The sequence below is a fragment of the Strongylocentrotus purpuratus genome, unplaced genomic scaffold (genome assembly GCF_000002235.5).
Source record: "Strongylocentrotus purpuratus isolate Spur 01 unplaced genomic scaffold, Spur_5.0 spur5_scaffold_18, whole genome shotgun sequence".
In the NCBI taxonomy this organism is placed as follows: Eukaryota; Metazoa; Echinodermata; class Echinoidea; order Camarodonta; family Strongylocentrotidae; genus Strongylocentrotus; species Strongylocentrotus purpuratus.
In genome coordinates, this window is record NW_022145603.1 from 54,794 (window position 1) to 74,255 (window position 19,462).

General features: G+C 35.4%; 1 protein-coding gene and 1 long non-coding RNA gene across 2 annotated transcripts in view; both read left to right on the forward strand.

Annotated features, from left to right (window-relative positions):
* The window catches only part of LOC115925325, a 7,722-nt gene extending 5,696 nt beyond the window's left edge, over nt 1-2,026 (forward strand). Inside the window, exon 8 of the mRNA XM_030988998.1 lies at nt 1,850-2,026. Within this exon, the coding sequence (XP_030844858.1) occupies nt 1,850-2,026 (177 nt within the window). The remainder of the gene's footprint in view (nt 1-1,849) is intronic.
* A 7,125-nt stretch (nt 2,027-9,151) lies between these two features.
* LOC115925357 lies at nt 9,152-10,012 on the forward strand. Its single transcript, XR_004064655.1, has 2 exons — nt 9,152-9,299; nt 9,950-10,012. It is a non-coding gene; the product is annotated as an uncharacterized LOC115925357 (long non-coding RNA).
* Nucleotides 10,013-19,462: the final 9,450 nt, after the last annotated feature.

Here is a 19,462-nt window from a genome sequence, read left to right on the forward strand (position 1 = left end):
TACCCGAGCCTTTTCCATTCACGTGGAACACTCCTGTAGACAGGTTTGTTATGATATCACAAAGAGACTCTGCGATAACATTCTTCGTCATCTTTAAAGTTTACAGCTGATGTGATCTTCACCAGTTGCTTTATCTATACTCAGATTATCAATCTGTTTCATACAAAATCCTCAGTAATCAAATTCAAATTAAATTGCGAATGAGTTGGACCAATATTATTGTCCTCGTCTACTCTCAGTTGAGACTTATTCCTTCGCAGGTCCTTTGTAATCTTAGTAGCATTAGAAATGAAAAGTCATTAAAAGCTTCAGCAATATTTGCATTGTCTGACACTTAGCACCATCAACATTTATGCTATTGGGAGATATAGGTAATGACTTAGGCACAAGGTTTCTCAAACATCTCCACATTTGCTTACTATTGTTATGATTTTGCGAGATCTGGTCTGCTTATCTTCTCTTTTCTTTGTCCTCATGAGATGAATAACTGTATTCTTTAGATATTTGTAGTGTCCCCCAGATCATCACTTTGGTTAGCTTTAGCAGCTTTGAGAACTTTATCACGTTCCGTCATAAGCTTAACAATCTCGTCAGATATCCATGGACATGCCTTTTTTCTTATCCGCTTTTTACATACTGGTATGTGCTTGTTGATTATATTATTGAATAGGTCCAACCACATATCCCACGCAACATCAACAGTATCTATATCTTTATGACCTGCCAGGAGTACTTCTCAATTCACTGTAAAATTTCTCCTCGTCAAGATTTTTAAACGAGCGAAATCTGCGTGTATTCGGATTTGTTATGGATCTTTGCACTAAAATCGCGAACCGTATACACAAATAAGATCACTTATGCTAGTTTCAAATATTCCCCATTCATTGTAAAGTTCCTTGTCTGATACAAATATCAAATCAATTAAAGTAGAAGAGGTATTTGTAACTCTTGTGGCAGTATCAATTAGCTGACTTAACCCGTACATATTTGTATAAAACATTAAACTTTCAGCATTCAGATCAAGTTGGTGTGGCATACAATCACAATTGAAATCACCTAAAATAATACAGCTCTTCTTCCGAGAGAGCAGAGTCCAAACTTCCGTCTAATTCTTCAAAGAAATCAACGTGAGAATTGGAGGTCTGTAAAACTCTCCAACCAGGATGGGAGACTTATTTGGATAATGCAATTCAAACCCAGGCATTATAAAGTAGAAGAAATCAAATCATCCCTTCTTTATAATTGAACTTCTTGGATATATATACAGCCACACCCACCACCATGTCTCGTACGGTCTCTACGTAATAAAATATAATCATCTATATACAATTCAGAATCATCAATCATGGAGTCGCAAATGTTTCATTTAAACCAATAAACATCAAATGATGCATTCTCAGAAGTAATCTAAGTTCGTCAATCTTAGCAACTAAGCTATGAATATTCAATGGGAAAATTTTAAGCCCCTGTTTCTAAACGGAGGAACTGATCCACCTTCCAACTGTTTAATGTTACTCTTATTCAGTTCATGAGATTGATCCTGAAGATTATGATGTAGTATGCCAGTACCAGAGACAGAGTTTAACTGCATGTTGCCATGACGAGACGTAGATGCTCGTTCCACCCTGTTGAGCTTTTGTCAGTGGAAACATTGGAAGAGCAGGTGCAGACTTTAGCCTCCCTCTCGGAGCAATCATCTCGAAATCCTGCGTTGAAGATCCAAAACTTCAGCGTAGGACGTTTGCTGAGTAGGTGTAGGTGGCCCTCGAGGTCGCTCAATAAAGTGGCGTAGATTAGAGGCAAGAACAGCTTGTCCTGCCTTATTGATGTGGACCCCATCTCTGCCAAGGTGCCTGTCACCTATGTTGTCGTTGTCAACGAAACCCCATCTCCTTTCACGGGCAGCTCTTCTCAATCGCCCATTAACCCCATCGACACTGCGCCTCTGGTGAACCGATTCCCATCTGCGGTGTATAACACCAGACAAGCATACATCACAGCCTTTCGCTGCAATCACGTCTGCTAATGCTATGATGTCATTGGCGGTTGATGTACTACCTTACCTTTCGACAAGTCATTTGACCCGACATGTAGAATGACGTCTCCTTTCGCCTTTACACCCTCAGTAGCCTTCTTAGAGGAGATATCAGCCACGTTGCCCCTGGGTTCGGATGGCAGACTACTCTATGTTTTCGGCTCAGGAGTCGGCCCTCGATGTGCTTGATCATCGAGTCGCCTTCGATGACAACATCTGGTAGCTCAGACAAGCGGCGTGGCGATGCCCTTGTCGGAACCATTGGTTTGGTCGCTCGTCGACATCGAAGTCGAAGGCTTTGCGTCAGTGCCTTCGAAAACAGCAGCAGGTACCTCCAACAGGCGGCGCTGGCGATGCCCATCTCGGTACTGTTTCATCTGGTCGCTCGTCGACATCGGAGTAGGAGGCTCGACGTCTGTGCCTTCAAGGACAGATTCATGTAGCTCAGATAAGCGGCGCTGGCGATGCCTATCTCGGTACTCTTTCATCTGGTCACTAGTCGACATCGAAGTAGCAGGCTCAGCGTCAGTGACATGATTATCCGCAAGGACATCGAACCTATTCTTCGTCGGGACGGTATAAACAACTCTTGAGATAGTTCCCACTATCTCATTGAGATCTGTTTTCTCCTTTACCAGATCAGCACTATCGAACTTAGCTTCAAGATTGATAAGCCTGTCGGCTAGTTCATTAACTGACGACAAAACTAGATTGAATAGGTCATAGAGATCAGCTTGCTCAGTATTCGTCTCCTGATTTCTTTTGTCATTACTCGCTTGATGGATATGGTCATTGATTGCACTTTGCAGCCTATTACCAAAGTTTCTTTTACACCATTTTTATTTAGACCACGTTTCTGCAGTTCAGCTTTGAGTTCCTTCACACGGAGACTTCTTACGTTAACGATGGTCATTGTGACGTCATTTAAAATAATTGTTCACCTGTTTGCTGAAAGTACTGCGTTAACATCAGTGCGTAATATACTGAGATAACTCACTAGCGCACACTTGCGTTGTATCTTTGCGCTCACTTGCGCTGTATCCAAGATGAATTCTGCGTAAAGTGTTTATATTGCGCTTAATGTTCAAAAATCAAGAAAATAAATATTTAAAAAATTGACCAAAATAACAGTATAAAATGGCCAAAATCTTTAAAAGTCTAAAAATTTGTGAAAAATGAATTACACAAATCTCACCACTGTCCTTTCGTCGTCAGTTTTGGTATAAAAAAGTTTCCTTGAGTCCATTATTTGGCTGCAGAAAAGTGCATTTTTCAGGAGCTCGCGAAAAACACGTCCATCTCAAGAGAGATATTATGATTAACGACAGTGAGGGAAAGAGTACCTCATTTGTGAAACTATCAGTCAATAAATCAAACAAATTAAACGGACTGATTATTTCTTTCAAAGTTCAAATCTGTATGTCTGTACTTTCACTTCTGTTGACTCTCAAGTATGAAGAAACTCAAAGAATTTCCTCAACAATCACTGTAATTATTTCTTTCTGTTCCCCTGTTCGCTCTGTATCTTTAATTTCTTGATAAGCAACGAATACGAATTTCATTGGATTTTGCTTTACATCAAAAGTGAATGTATGTATGTTTTTTTATAATCTATTCAGAAGTTATAGATTACCTGTTTCACAAAAAACTGCCCTCGTAGCCAGAAATACACGCGCATGTAAAGTCGGGTGATCCAGGAGTACAAGTTCCTCTACTTGCACTCGTACACGAATCGGCAGCACAAGAAGCTAAACATGTAAACAAAACAAAAATTTTTCCAAAGGCAATGAATTTGATATATATGACGAAAAGAAAAAAATACCCGTTTGAAAAGATTAATCTTCACTTGGAGGGATACAGTAAAATAGAGTCAAAAGTGGTATCTTCAATTCGATTAACGACAGTGAGGGAAAGAGTTACCTCATTTGTGAAACTATCAGTCAATAAATCAAACAAATTAAACGGACTGATTATTTCTTTCAAAGTTCAAATCTGTATGTCTGTACTTTCACTTCTGTTGACTCTCAAGTATGAAGAAACTCAAAGAATTTCCTCAACAATCACTGTAATTTCTTTCTTTCTGTTCCCCTGTTCGCTCTGTATCTTTAATTTCTTGATAAGCAACGAATAAGAATTTCATTGGATTTTGCTTTACATCAAAAGTAAATGTATGTATGTTTTGTATAATCTATTCAGAAGTTATAGTTTACCTGTTTCACAAAAACTGCCCTCGTAGCCAGAAATACACGCGCACGTAAAGTCGGGTGATCCAGGAGTACAAGTTCCTCTACTTGCACTCGTACACGAATCGGCAGCACAAGAAGCTAAACATGTAAAAAAAAAAAAAATGATTTCCGAAGGCAATGAATTTGATAAATATGACGAGAAGAAAAAAATACCCGTTTGAAAAGATTAATCTTCACTTGGAGGGATACAGTAAAATAGAGTCAAAAGTGGTATCTTCAATTCGATTAACGACAGTGAGGGAAAGAGTTACCTCATTTGTGAAACTATCAGTCAATAAATCAAACAAATTAAACGGACTGATTATTTCTTTCAAAGTTCAAATCTGTATGTCTGTACTTTCACTTCTGTTGACTCTCAAGTATGAAGAAACTCAAAGAATTTCCTCAACAATCACTGTAATTTCTTTCTTTCTGTTCCCCTGTTCGCTCTGTATCTTTAATTTCTTGATAAGCAACGAATAAGAATTTCATTGGATTTTGCTTTACATCAAAAGTAAATGTATGTATGTTTTGTATAATCTATTCAGAAGTTATAGTTTACCTGTTTCACAAAAACTGCCCTCGTAGCCAGAAATACACGCGCACGTAAAATCGGGTGATCCAGGAGTACAAGTTCCTCTACTTGCACTCGTACACGAATCGGCAGCACAAGAAGCTAAACATGTAAAAAAAAAAAAAAATGATTTCCGAAGGCAATGAATTTGATAAATATGACGAGAAGAAAAAAATACCCGTTTGAAAAGATTAATCTTCACTTGGAGGGATACAGTAAAATAGAGTCAAAAGTGGTATCTTCAATTCGATTAACGACAGTGAGGGAAAGAGTTACCTCATTTGTGAAACTATCAGTCAATAAATCAAACAAATTAAACGGACTGATTATTTCTTTCAAAGTTCAAATCTGTATGTCTGTACTTTCACTTCTGTTGACTCTCAAGTATGAAGAAACTCAAAGAATTTCCTCAACAATCACTGTAAATTATTTCTTTCTGTTCCCCTGTTCGCTCTGTATCTTTAATTTCTTGATAAGCAACGAATAAGAATTTCATTGGATTTTGCTTTACATCAAAAGTGAATGTATGTATGTTTTTTTTATAATCTATTCAGAAGTTATAGATTACCTGTTTCACAAAAACTGCCCTCGTAGCCAGAAATACACGCGCATGTAAAGTCGGGTGATCCAGGAGTACAAGTTCCTCTACTTGCACTCGTACACGAATCGGCAGCACAAGAAGCTAAACATGTAAACAAAACAAAAAAATTTCCAAAGGCAATGAATTTGATATATATGACGAAAAGAAAAAAATACCCGTTTGAAAAGATTAATCTTCACTTGGAGGGATACAGTAAAATAGAGTCAAAAGTGGTATCTTCAATTCGATTAACGACAGTGAGGGAAAGAGTTACCTCATTTGTGAAAATATCAGTCAATAAATCAAACAAAGTAAACGGACTGATTATTTCTTTCAAAGTTCAAATCTGTATGTCTGTACTTTCACTTCTGTTGACTCTAAAGTAAGAAGAAACTCAAAGAGTTTCCTCAACAATCACTGTAATTTCTTTCTTCCTGTTCCCCTGTTCGCTCTGTATCTTTAATTTCTTGATAAGCAACGAATAAGAATTTCATTGGATTTTGCTTTACATCAAAAGTGAATGTATGTATGTTTTTGTTTAATCTATTCAGAAGTTATAGATTACCTATTTCACAAAAACTGCCCTCGTAGCCAGAAATACACGCGCACGTAAAGTCGGGTGATCCAGGAGTACAAGTTCCTCTACTTGCACTCGTACACGAATCGGCAGCACAAGAAGCTAAACATGTAAAAAAAAAAATGATTTCCGAAGGCAATGAATTTGATAAATATGACGAGAAGAAAAAAATACCCGTTTGAAAAGATTAATTTTCACTTGGAGGGATACAGTAAAATAGAGTCAAAAGTGGTATCTTCAATTCGATTAACGACAGTGAGGGAAAGAGTTACCTCATTTGTGAAACTATCAGTCAATAAATCAAACAAATTAAACGGACTGATTATTTCTTTCAAAGTTCAAATCTGTATGTCTGTACTTTCACTTCTGTTGACTCTCAAGTAAGAAGAAACTCAAAGAATTTCCTCAACAATCACTGTAATTTCTTTCTTTCTGTTCCCCTGTTCGCTCTGTATCTTTAATTTCTTGATAAGCAACGAATAAGAATTTCATTGGATTTTGCTTTACATCAAAAGTGAATGTATGTATGTTTTTTTATAATCTATTCAGAAGTTATAGATTACCTGTTTCACAAAAACTGCCCTCGTAGCCAGAAATACACGCGCATGTAAAGTCGGGTGATCCAGGAGTACAAGTTCCTCTACTTGCACTCGTACACGAATCGGCAGCACAAGAAGCTAAACATGTAAACAAAACAAAATTTTTCCAAAGGCAATGAATTCGATATATATGACGAAAAGAAAAAAATACCCGTTTGAAAAGATTAATCTTCACTTGGAGGGATACAGTAAAATAGAGTCAAAAGTGGTATCTTCAATTCGATTAACGACAGTGAGGGAAAGAGTTACCTCATTTGTGAAACTATCAGTCAATAAATCAAACAAAGTAAACGGACTGATTATTTCCTTCAAAGTTCAAATCTGTATGTCTGTACTTTCACTTCTGTTGACTCTAAAGTAAGAAGAAACTCAAAGAGTTTCCTCAACAATCACTGTAATTTCTTTCTTTCTGTTCCCCTGTTCGCTCTGTATCTTTAATTTCTTGATAAGCAACGAATAAGAATTTCATTGGATTTTGCTTTACATCAAAAGTGAATGTATGTATGTTTTTGTTTAATCTATTCAGAAGTTATAGATTACCTATTTCACAAAAACTGCCCTCGTAGCCAGAAATACACGCGCACGTAAAGTCGGGTGATCCAGGAGTACAAGTTCCTCTACTTGCACTCGTACACGAATCGGCAGCACAAGAAGCTGAACATGTAAAAAAAAAATGATTTCCGAAGGCAATGAATTTGATAAATATGACGAGAAGAAAAAAATACCCGTTTGAAAAGTTTAATCTTCACTTGGAGGGATACAGTAAAATAGAGTCAAAAGTGGTATCTTCAATTCGATTAACGACAGTGAGGGAAAGAGTTACCTCATTTGTGAAACTATCAGTCAATAAATCAAACAAATTAAACGGACTGATTATTTCTTTCAAAGTTCAAATCTGTATGTCTGTACTTTCACTTCTGTTGACTCTCAAGTATGAAGAAACTCAAAGAATTTCCTCAACAATCACTGTAATTTCTTTCTTTCTGTTCCCCTGTTCGCTCTGTATCTTTAATTTCTTGATAAGCAACGAATAAGAATTTCATTGGATTTTGCTTTACATCAAAAGTGAATGTATGTATGTTTTTTTTATAATCTATTCAGAAGTTATAGATTACCTGTTTCACAAAAACTGCCCTCGTAGCCAGAAATACACGCGCACGTAAAGTCGGGTGATCCAGGAGTACAAGTTCCTCTACTTGCACTCGTACACGAATCGGCAGCACAAGAAGCTAAACATGTAACAAAACAAAAAAAATTCCAAAGGCAATGAATTTGATAAATATGACGAAAAGACAAAAATACCCGTTTGAAAAGATTAATCTTCACTTGGAGGGATACAGTAAAATAGAGTCAAAAGTGGTATCTTCAATTCGATTAACGACAGCGAGGGAAAGAGTTACCTCATTTGTGAAACTATCAGTCAATAAATCAAACAAAGTAAGCGGAATGATTATTTCTTTCAAAGTTCAAATCTGTATATCTGTACTTTCACTTCTGTTGACTCTCAGGTAAGAAGAAACTCAAAGAATTTCCTCAACAATCACTGTAATTTCTTTCTTTCTGTTCCCCTGTTCGCTCTGTATCTTTAATTTCTTGATAAGCAACGAATAAGAATTTCATTGGATTTTGCTTTACATCAAAAGTGAATGTATGTATGTTTTTTTTATAATCTATTCAGAAGTTATAGATTACCTGTTTCACAAAAACTGCCCTCGTAGCCAGAAATACACGCGCACGTAAAGTCGGGTGATCCAGGAGTACAAGTTCCTCTACTTGCACTCGTACACGAATCGGCAGCACAAGAAGCTAAACATGTAAACAAAACAAAAAAAATTCCAAAGGCAATGAATTTGATAAATATGACGAAAAGACAAACATACCCGTTTGAAAAGATTAATCTTCACTTGGAGGGATACAGTAAAATAGAGTCAAAAGTGGTATCTTCAATTCGATTAACGACAGCGAGGGAAAGAGTTACCTCATTTGTGAAACTATCAGTCAATAAATCAAACAAATTAAACGGACTGATTATTTCTTTCAAAGTTCAAATCTGTATGTCTGTACTTTCACTTCTGTTGACTCTCAAGTATGAAGAAACTCAAAGAATTTCCTCAACAATCACTGTAATTTCTTTCTTTCTGTTCCCCTGTTCGCTCTGTATCTTTAATTTCTTGATAAGCAACGAATAAGAATTTCATTGGATTTTGCTTTACATCAAAAGTGAATGTATGTATGTTTTTTTTATAATCTATTCAGAAGTTATAGATTACCTGTTTCACAAAAACTGCCCTCGTAGCCAGAAATACACGCGCACGTAAAGACGGGTGATCCAGGAGTACAAGTTCCTCTACTTGCACTCGTACACGAATCGGCAGCGCAAGAAGCTAAACATGTAAACAAAACATAAAAATTTCAAAGGCAATGAATTTGATAAATATGACGAAAAGAAAAAAATACCCGTTTGAAAAGATTAATCTTCACTTGGAGGGATACAGTAAAATAGAGTCAAAAGTGGTATCTTCAATTCGATTAACGACAGTGAGGGAAAGAGTTACTGTAGATGACGTTGACTTGCTCAGAAATTTGTCGCCCTCTAGTGGCAGCTGATTTTTGGTTCGATGGAGCAAGCTGAGTTTGTTTGATACCGAATGTTTTGATTTGTCAAAAATCGTATTCTGAGGGATATTCAGTTCACAAAAGGGCACAGAGGTCAGTATATTTATATATATGATGTTTGCTTGCAATTAAGTGCTGTTATGTAAAGGATTATGAAGATTAATTTGGATATAAAGCCAAGTCTGGCTGTATGTAGCGATACGTTCATGTACACGTGTAATGTGCGACTGTGTAGGAATTTACGTAGAACGGTAAATTCATTTATGAAATATTGGATAAAGTGAAGAGTAATGACTGATATATATGACTTATGACTGTATGAGACAGGTTTCATTTATCATAGTTATGAAAGTACTTGTATTAGGGTAATTTAGGACAAAGATAAATGAAGTTTACAAGGAAGGGTCTGGAAGGATCTACACTTTCTACTTACATAGAAAGGCATATGTGGGGCAATGAAAAGTCATTATTCTTTCGTCATTGGAGTTGATTCAATTTAGTTAGGCTGTCAAGTTACAAGGAGCCATGGAAGCCTTATAAATTGTATAACATAATGATTATAACGATTGGCAAGGGTTTATAGCCAAGATTATTTTGCGTAGATGATTCTGTGATCGATCGAAGCTGTAATCGATATAAATGCTCATTTCCTTATTTGATAACGTATTGAAGCATTGCAGTTGTGGTTAGATTCATTTGCATATTTACTTATTATGCTTGCAATTTTTGTCTTTGTCATACAGTTTTCACGGAGTTACACGGATGGATACGGAGACGTAAAATAAAGATTGACAACTCCCGTAAAAGCTTGTGTCTGACTGAATTTATTGGGTTTTCGTGATCGACAACAGTTACAGTTACCTCATTTGTGAAACTATCAGTCAATAAATCAAACAAAGTAAACGGACTGATTATTTCTTTCAAAGTTCAAATCTGTATGTCTGTACTTTCACTTCTGTTGACTCTCAAGTAAGAAGAAACTCAAAGAGTTTCCTCAATAATCACTGTAATTTCTTTCTTTCTGTTCCCCTGTTCGCTCTGTATCTTTAATTTCTTGATAAGCAACGAATAAGAATTTCATTGGATTTTGCTTTACATCAAAAGTGAATGTATGTATGTTTTTTTTATAATCTATTCAGAAGTTATAGATTACCTGTTTCACAAAAACTGCCCTCGTAGCCAGAAATACACGCGCACGTAAAGTCGGGTGATCCGGGAGTACAACTTCCTCTACTTGCACTCGTACACGAATCGGCAGCACAAGAAGCTAAACATGTAAACAAAACAAAAACATTTCCAAAGGCAATGAATTTGATAAATATGACGAAAAGACAAAAATACCCGTTTGAAAAGATTAATCTTCACTTGGAGGGATACAGTAAAATAGAGTCAAAAGTGGTATCTTCAATTCGATTAACGACAGTGAGGGAAAGAGTTACCTCATTTGTGAAACTATCAGTCAATAAATCAAACAAAGTAAGCGGAATGATTATTTCTTTCAAAGTTCAAATCTGTATGTCTGTACTTTCACTTCTGTTGACTCTCAAGTAAGAAGAAACTCAAAGAGTTTCCTCAACAATCACTGTAATTTCTTTCTTTCTGTTCCCCTGTTCGCTGTGTATCTTTAATTTCTTGATAAGCAACGAATAAGAATTTCATTGGATTTTGCTTTACATCAAAAGTGAATGTATGTATGTTTTTTTTATAATCTATTCAGAAGTTATAGATTACCTGTTTCACAAAAACTGCCCTCGTAGCCAGAAATACACGCGCACGTAAAGTCGGGTGATCCAGGAGTACAAGTTCCTCTACTTGCACTCGTACACGAATCGGCAGCGCAAGAAGCTAAACATGTAAACAAAACAAAAAAATTTCAAAGGCAATGAATTTGATGAATATGACGAAAAGAAAAAAATACCCGTTTGAAAAGATTAATCTTCACTTGGAGGGATACAGTAAAATAGAGTCAAAAGTGGTATCTTCAATTCGATTAACGACAGTGAGGGAAAGAGTTACCTCATTTGTGAAACTATCAGTCAATAAATCAAACAAAGTAAACGGACTGATTATTTCTTTCAAAGTTCAAATCTGTATGTCTGTACTTTCACTTCTGTTGACTCTCAAGTAAGAAGAAACTCAAAGAGTTTCCACAACAATCACTGTAATTTCTTTCTTTCTGTTCCCCTGTTCGCTCTGTATCTTTAATTTCTTGATAAGCAACGAATAAGAATTTCATTGGATTTTGCTTTACATCAAAAGTGAATGTATGTACCTTTTTTTATAATCTATTCAGAAGTTATAGATTACCTGTTTCACAAAAACTGCCCTCGTAGCCAGAAATACACGCGCACGTAAAGTCGGGTGATCCAGGAGTACAAGTTCCTCTACTTGCACTCGTACACGAATCGGCAGCACAAGAAGCTAAACATGTAAACAAAACCAAAAAAATTCCAAAGGCAATGAATTTGATAAATATGACGAAAAGACAAAAATACCCGTTTGAAAAGATTAATCTTCACTTGGAGGGATACAGTAAAATAGAGTCAAAAGTGGTATCTTCAATTCGATTAACGACAGTTAGGGAAAGAGTTACCTCATTTGTGAAACTATCAGTCAATAAATCAAACAAAGTAAGCGGACTGATTATTTCTTTTAAAGTTCAAATCTGTATGTCTGTACTTTCACTTCTGTTGACTCTCAAGTAAGAAGAAACTCAAAGAGTTTCCTCAACAATCACTGTAATTTCTTTCTATCTGTTCCCCTGTTCGCTCTGTATCTTTAATTTCTTGATAAGCAACGAATAAGAATTTCATTGGATTTTGCTTTACATCAAAAGTGAATGTATGTATGTTTTTTTTAATCTATTCAGAAGTTATAGATTACCTATTTCACAAAAACTGCCCTCGTAGCCAGAAATACACGCGCACGTAAAGTCGGGTGATCCAGGAGTACAAGTTCCTCTACTTGCACTCGTACACGAATCGGCAGCACAAGAAGCTAAACATGTAAAAAAAAAAAAATGATTTCCGAGGGCAATGAATTTGATAAATATGACGAGAAGAAAAAAATACCCTTTGAAAAGATTAATCTTCACTTGGAGGGATACAGTAAAATAGAGTCAAAAGTGGTATCTTCAATTTGATTAACGACAGTGAGGGAAAGAGTTACCTCATTTGTGAAACTATCAGTCAATAAATCAAACAAATTAAACGGACTGATTATTTCTTTCAAAGTTCAAATCTGTATGTCTGTACTTTCACTTCTGTTGACTCTCAAGTATGAAGAAACTCAAAGAATTTCCTCAACAATCACTGTAATTTCTTTCTTTCTGTTCCCCTGTTCGCTCTGTATCTTTAATTTCTTGATAAGCAACGAATAAGAATTTCATTGGATTTTGCTTTACATCAAAAGTGAATGTATGTATGTTTTTTTTATAATCTATTCAGAAGTTATAGATTACCTGTTTCACAAAAACTGCCCTCGTAGCCAGAAATACACGCGCATGTAAAGTCGGGTGATCCAGGAGTACAAGTTCCTCTACTTGCACTCGTACACGAATCGGCAGCACAAGAAGCTAAACATGTAAACAAAACAAAAAATTTTCCAAAGGCAATGAATTTGATATATATGACGAAAAGAAAAAAATACCCGTTTGAAAAGATTAATCTTCACTTGGAGGGATACAGTAAAATAGAGTCAAAAGTGGTATCTTCAATTCGATTAACGACAGTGAGGGAAAGAGTTACCTCATTTGTGAAACTATCAGTCAATAAATCAAACAAAGTAAACGGACTGATTATTTCTTTCAAAGTTCAAATCTGTATGTCTGTACTTTCACTTCTGTTGACTCTAAAGTAAGAAGAAACTCAAAGAGTTTCCTCAATAATCACTGTAATTTCTTTCTTTCTGTTCCCCTGTTCGCTCTGTATCTTTAATTTCTTGATAAGCAACGAATAAGAATTTCATTGGATTTTGCTTTACATCAAAAGTGAATGTATGTATGTTTTTGTTTAATCTATTCAGAAGTTATAGATTACCTATTTCACAAAAACTGCCCTCGTAGCCAGAAATACACGCGCACGTAAAGTCGGGTGATCCAGGAGTACAAGTTCCTCTACTTGCACTCGTACACGAATCGGCAGCACAAGAAGCTAAACATGTAAAAAAAAAAATGATTTCCGAAGGCAATGAATTTGATAAATATGACGAGAAGAAAAAAATACCCGTTTGAAAAGATTAATCTTCACTTGGAGGGATACAGTAAAATAGAGTCAAAAGTGGTATCTTCAATTCGATTAACGACAGTGAGGGAAAGAGTTACCTCATTTGTGAAACTATCAGTCAATAAATCAAACAAATTAAACGGACTGATTATTTCTTTCAAAGTTCAAATCTGTATGTCTGTACTTTCACTTCTGTTGACTCTCAAGTATGAAGAAACTCAAAGAATTTCCTCAACAATCACTGTAATTTCTTTCTTTCTGTTCCCCTGTTCGCTCTGTATCTTTAATTTCTTGATAAGCAACGAATAAGAATTTCATTGGATTTTGCTTTACATCAAAAGTGAATGTATTTATGTTTTTTTTATAATCTATTCAGAAGTTATAGATTACCTGTTTCACAAAAACTGCCCTCGTAGCCAGAAATACACGCGCACGTAAAGTCGGGTGATCCAGGAGTACAAGTTCCTCTACTTGCACTCGTACACGAATCGGCAGCACAAGAAGCTAAACATGTAAACAAAACAAAAAAATTCCAAAGGCAATGAATTTGATAAATATGACGAAAAGACAAAAATACCCGTTTGAAAAGATTAATCTTCACTTGGAGGGATACAGTAAAATAGAGTCAAAAGTGGTATCTTCAATTCGATTAACGACAGTGAGGGAAAGAGTTACCTCATTTGTGAAACTATCAGTCAATAAATTAAACAAATTAAACGGACTGATTATTTCTTTCAAAGTTCAAATCTGTATGTCTGTACTTTCACTTCTGTTGACTCTCAAGTATGAAGAAACTCAAAGAATTTCCTCAACAATCACTGTAATTTCTTTCTTTCTGTTCCCCTGTTCGCTCTGTATCTTTAATTTCTTGATAAGCAACGAATAAGAATTTCATTGGATTTTGCTTTACATCAAAAGTGAATGTATGTATGTTTTTTTTTATAATCTATTCAGAAGTTATAGATTACCTGTTTCACAAAAACTGCCCTCGTAGCCAGAAATACACGCGCACGTAAAGTCGGGTGATCCAGGAGTACAAGTTCCTCTACTTGCACTCGTACACGAATCGGCAGCACAAGAAGCTAAACATGTAAACAAAACAAAAAAAATTACAAAGGCAATGAATTTGATAAATATGACGAAAAGACAAAAATACCCGTTTGAAAAGATTAATCTTCACTTGGAGGGATACAGTAAAATAGAGTCAAAAGTGGTATCTTCAATTCGATTAACGACAGTGAGGGAAAGAGTTACCTCATTTGTGAAACTATCAGTCAATAAATCAAACAAAGTAAGCGGACTGATTATTTCTTTCAAAGTTCAAATCTGTATGTCTGTACTTTCACTTCTGTTGACTCTCAAGTAAGAAGAAACTCAAAGAGTTTCCTCAACAATCACTGTAATTTCTTTCTTTCTGTTCCCCTGTTATCTCTGTATCTTTAATTTCTTGATAAGCAACGAATAAGAATTTCATTGGATTTTGCTTTACATCAAAAGTGAATGTATGTATGTTTTTTTTATAATCTATTCAGAAGTTATAGTTTACCTGTTTCACAAAAACTGCCCTCGTAGCCAGAAATACACGCGCACGTAAAGTCGGGTGATCCAGGAGTACAAGTTCCTCTACTTGCACTCGTACACGAATCGGCAGCACAAGAAGCTAAACATGTAAACAAAACAAAAAGATTTCCGAAGGCAATGAATTTGATAAATATGACGAGAAGAAAAAAGTACCCGTTTGAAAAGATTAATCTTCACTTGGAGAGATACAGTAAAATAGAGTCAAAAGTGGTAACTTCAATTCAATTAACGACAGTGAGGGAAAGAGTTACCTCATTGGTGAAACTATCAGTCAATAAATCAAACAAAGTAAACGGACTGATTATTTCTTTCAAAGTTCAAATCTGTATGTCTGTACTTTCACTTCTGTTGACTCTCAAGTAAGAAGAAACTCAAAGAATTTCCTCAACAATCACTGTAATTTCTTTCTTTCTGTTCCCCTGTTCGCTCTGTATCTTTAATTTCTTGATAAGCAACGAATAAGAATTTCATTGGATTTTGCTTTACATCAAAAGTGAATGTATGTATGTTTTTTTTATAATCTATTCAGAAGTTATAGATTACCTGTTTCACAAAAACTGCCCTCGTAGCCAGAAATACACGCGCACGTAAAGTCGGGTGATCCAGGAGTACAAGTTCCTCTACTTGCACTCGTACACGAATCGGCAGCACAAGAAGCTAAACATGTAAACAAAACAAAAAAAATTCCAAAGGCAATGAATTTGATATATATGACGAAAATAAAAAAATACCCGTTTGAAAAGATTAATCTTCACTTGGAGGGATACAGTAAAATAGAGTCAAAAGTGGTATCTTCAATTCAATTAACGACAGTGAGGGAAAGAGTTACCTCATTTGTGAAACTATCAGTCAATAAATCAACCAAAGTAAACGGACTGATTATTTCTTTCAAAGTTCAAATCTGTATGTCTGTACTTTCACTTCTGTTGACTCTCAAGTATGAAGAAACTCAAAGAATTTCCTCAACAATCACTGTAATTTCTTTCTTTCTGTTCCCCTGTTCGCTCTGTATCTTTAATTTCTTGATAAGCAACGAATTAGAATTTCATTGGATTTTGCTTTACATCAAAAGTGAATGTATGTATGTTTTTTTAATGATCTATTCAGAAGTTATAGATTACCTGTTTCACAAAAACTGCCCTCGTAGCCAGAAATACACGCGCATGTAAAGTCGGGTGATCCAGGAGTACAAGTTCCTCTACTTGCACTCGTACACGAATCGGCAGCACAAGAAGCTAAACATGTAAACAAAACAAAAATTTTCCAAAGGCAATGAATTTGATATATATGACGAAAAGAAAAAAATACCCGTTTGAAAAGATTAATCTTCACTTGGAGGGATACAGTAAAATAGAGTCAAAAGTGGTATCTTCAATTCGATTAACGACAGTGAGGGAAAGAGTTACCTCATTTGTGAAACTATCAGTCAATAAATCAAACAAAGTAAGCGGACTGATTATTTCTTTCAAAGTTCAAATCTGTATGTCTGTACTTTCACTTCTGTTGACTCTCAAGTAAGAAGAAACTCAAAGAGTTTCCTCAACAATCACTGTAATTTCTTTCTTTCTGTTCCCCTGTTATCTCTGTATCTTTAATTTCTTGATAAGCAACGAATAAGAATTTCATTGGATTTTGCTTTACATCAAAAGTGAATGTATGTATGTTTTTTTTATAATCTATTCAGAAGTTATAGTTTACCTGTTTCACAAAAACTGCCCTCGTAGCCAGAAATACACGCGCACGTAAAGTCGGGTGATCCAGGAGTACAAGTTCCTCTACTTGCACTCGTACACGAATCGGTAGCACAAGAAGCTAAACATGTAAACAAAACAAAAAGATTTCCGAAGGCAATGAATTTGATAAATATGACGAGAAGAAAAAAGTACCCGTTTGAAAAGATTAATCTTCACTTGGAGAGATACAGTAAAATAGAGTCAAAAGTGGTATCTTCAATTCAATTAACGACAGTGAGGGAAAGAGTTACCTCATTGGTGAAACTATCAGTCAATAAATCAAACAAAGTAAACGGACTGATTATTTCTTTCAAAGTTCAAATCTGTATGTCTGTACTTTCACTTCTGTTGACTCTCAAGTAAGAAGAAACTCAAAGAATTTCCTCAACAATCACTGTAATTTCTTTCTTTCTGTTCCCCTGTTCGCTCTGTATCTTTAATTTCTTGATAAGCAACGAATAAGAATTTCATTGGATTTTGCTTTACATCAAAAGTGAATGTATGTATGTTTTTTTTATAATCTATTCAGAAGTTATAGATTACCTGTTTCACAAAAACTGCCCTCGTAGCCAGAAATACACGCGCACGTAAAGTCGGGTGATCCAGGAGTACAAGTTCCTCTACTTGCACTCGTACACGAATCGGCAGCACAAGAAGCTAAACATGTAAACAAAACAAAAAAAATTCCAAAGGCAATGAATTTGATATATATGACGAAAATAAAAAAATACCCGTTTGAAAAGATTAATCTTCACTTGGAGGGATACAGTAAAATAGAGTCAAAAGTGGTATCTTCAATTTGATTAACGACAGTGAGGGAAAGAGTTACCTCATTTGTGAAACTATCAGTCAATAAATCAAACAAATTAAACGGACTGATTATTTCTTTCAAAGTTCAAAACTGTATGTCTGTACTTTCACTTCTGTTGACTCTCAAGTATGAAGAAACTCAAAGAATTTCCTCAACAATCACTGTAATTTCTTTCTTTCTGTTCCCCTGTTCGCTCTGTATCTTTAATTTCTTGATAAGCAACGAATAAGAATTTCATTGGATTTTGCTTTACATCAAAAGTGAATGTATGTATGTTTTTTTTATAATCTATTCAGAAGTTATAGATTACCTGTTTCACAAAAACTGCCCTCGTAGCCAGAAATACACGCGCATGTAAAGTCGGGTGATCCAGGAGTACAAGTTCCTCTACTTGCACTCGTACACGAATCGGCAGCACAAGAAGCTAAACATGTAAACAAAACAAAAAATTTTCCAAAGGCAATGAATTTGATATATATGACGAAAAGAAAAAAATACCCGTTTGAAAAGATTAATCTTCACTTGGAGGGATACAGTAAAATAGAGTCAAAAGTGGTATCTTCAATTCGATTAACGACAGTGAGGGAAAGAGTTACCTCATTTGTGAAACTATCAGTCAATAAATCAAACAAAGTAAACGGACTGATTATTTCTTTCAAAGTTCAAATCTGTATGTCTGTACTTTCACTTCTGTTGACTCTAAAGTAAGAAGAAACTCAAAGAGTTTCCTCAATAATCACTGTAATTTCTTTCTTTCTGTTCCCCTGTTCGCTCTGTATCTTTAATTTCTTGATAAGCAACGAATAAGAATTTCATTGGATTTTGCTTTACATCAAAAGTGAATGTATGTATGTTTTTGTTTAATCTATTCAGAAGTTATAGATTACCTATTTCACAAAAACTGCCCTCGTAGCCAGAAATACACGCGCACGTAAAGTCGGGTGATCCAGGAGTACAAGTTCCTCTACTTGCACTCGTACACGAATCGGCAGCACAAGAAGCTAAACATGTAAAAAAAAAAATGATTTCCGAAGGCAATGAATTTGATAAATATGACGAGAAGAAAAAAATACCCGTTTGAAAAGATTAATCTTCACTTGGAGGGATACAGTAAAATAGAGTCAAAAGTGGTATCTTCAATTCGATTAACGACAGTGAGGGAAAGAGTTACCTCATTTGTGAAACTATCAGTCAATAAATCAAACAAATTAAACGGACTGATTATTTCTTTCAAAGTTCAAATCTGTATGTCTGTACTTTCACTTCTGTTGACTCTCAAGTATGAAGAAACTCAAAGAATTTCCTCAACAATCACTGTAATTTCTTTCTTTCTGTTCCCCTGTTCGCTCTGTATCTTTAATTTCTTGATAAGCAACGAATAAGAATTTCATTGGATTTTGCTTTACATCAAAAGTGAATGTATTTATGTTTTTTTTATAATCTATTCAGAAGTTATAGATTACCTGTTTCACAAAAACTGCCCTCGTAGCCAGAAATACACGCGCACGTAAAGTCGGGTGATCCAGGAGTACAAGTTCCTCTACTTGCACTCGTACACGAATCGGCAGCACAAGAAGCTAAACATGTAAACAAAACAAAAAAAATTCCAAAGGCAATGAATTTGATAAATATGACGAAAAGACAAAAATACCCGTTTGAAAAGATTAATCTTCACTTGGAGGGATACAGTAAAATAGAGTCAAAAGTGGTATCTTCAATTCGATTAACGACAGTGAGGGAAAGAGTTACCTCATTTGTGAAACTATCAGTCAATAAATTAAACAAATTAAACGGACTGATTATTTCTTTCAAAGTTCAAATCTGTATGTCTGTACTTTCACTTCTGTTGACTCTCAAGTATGAAGAAACTCAAAGAATTTCCTCAACAATCACTGTAATTTCTTTCTT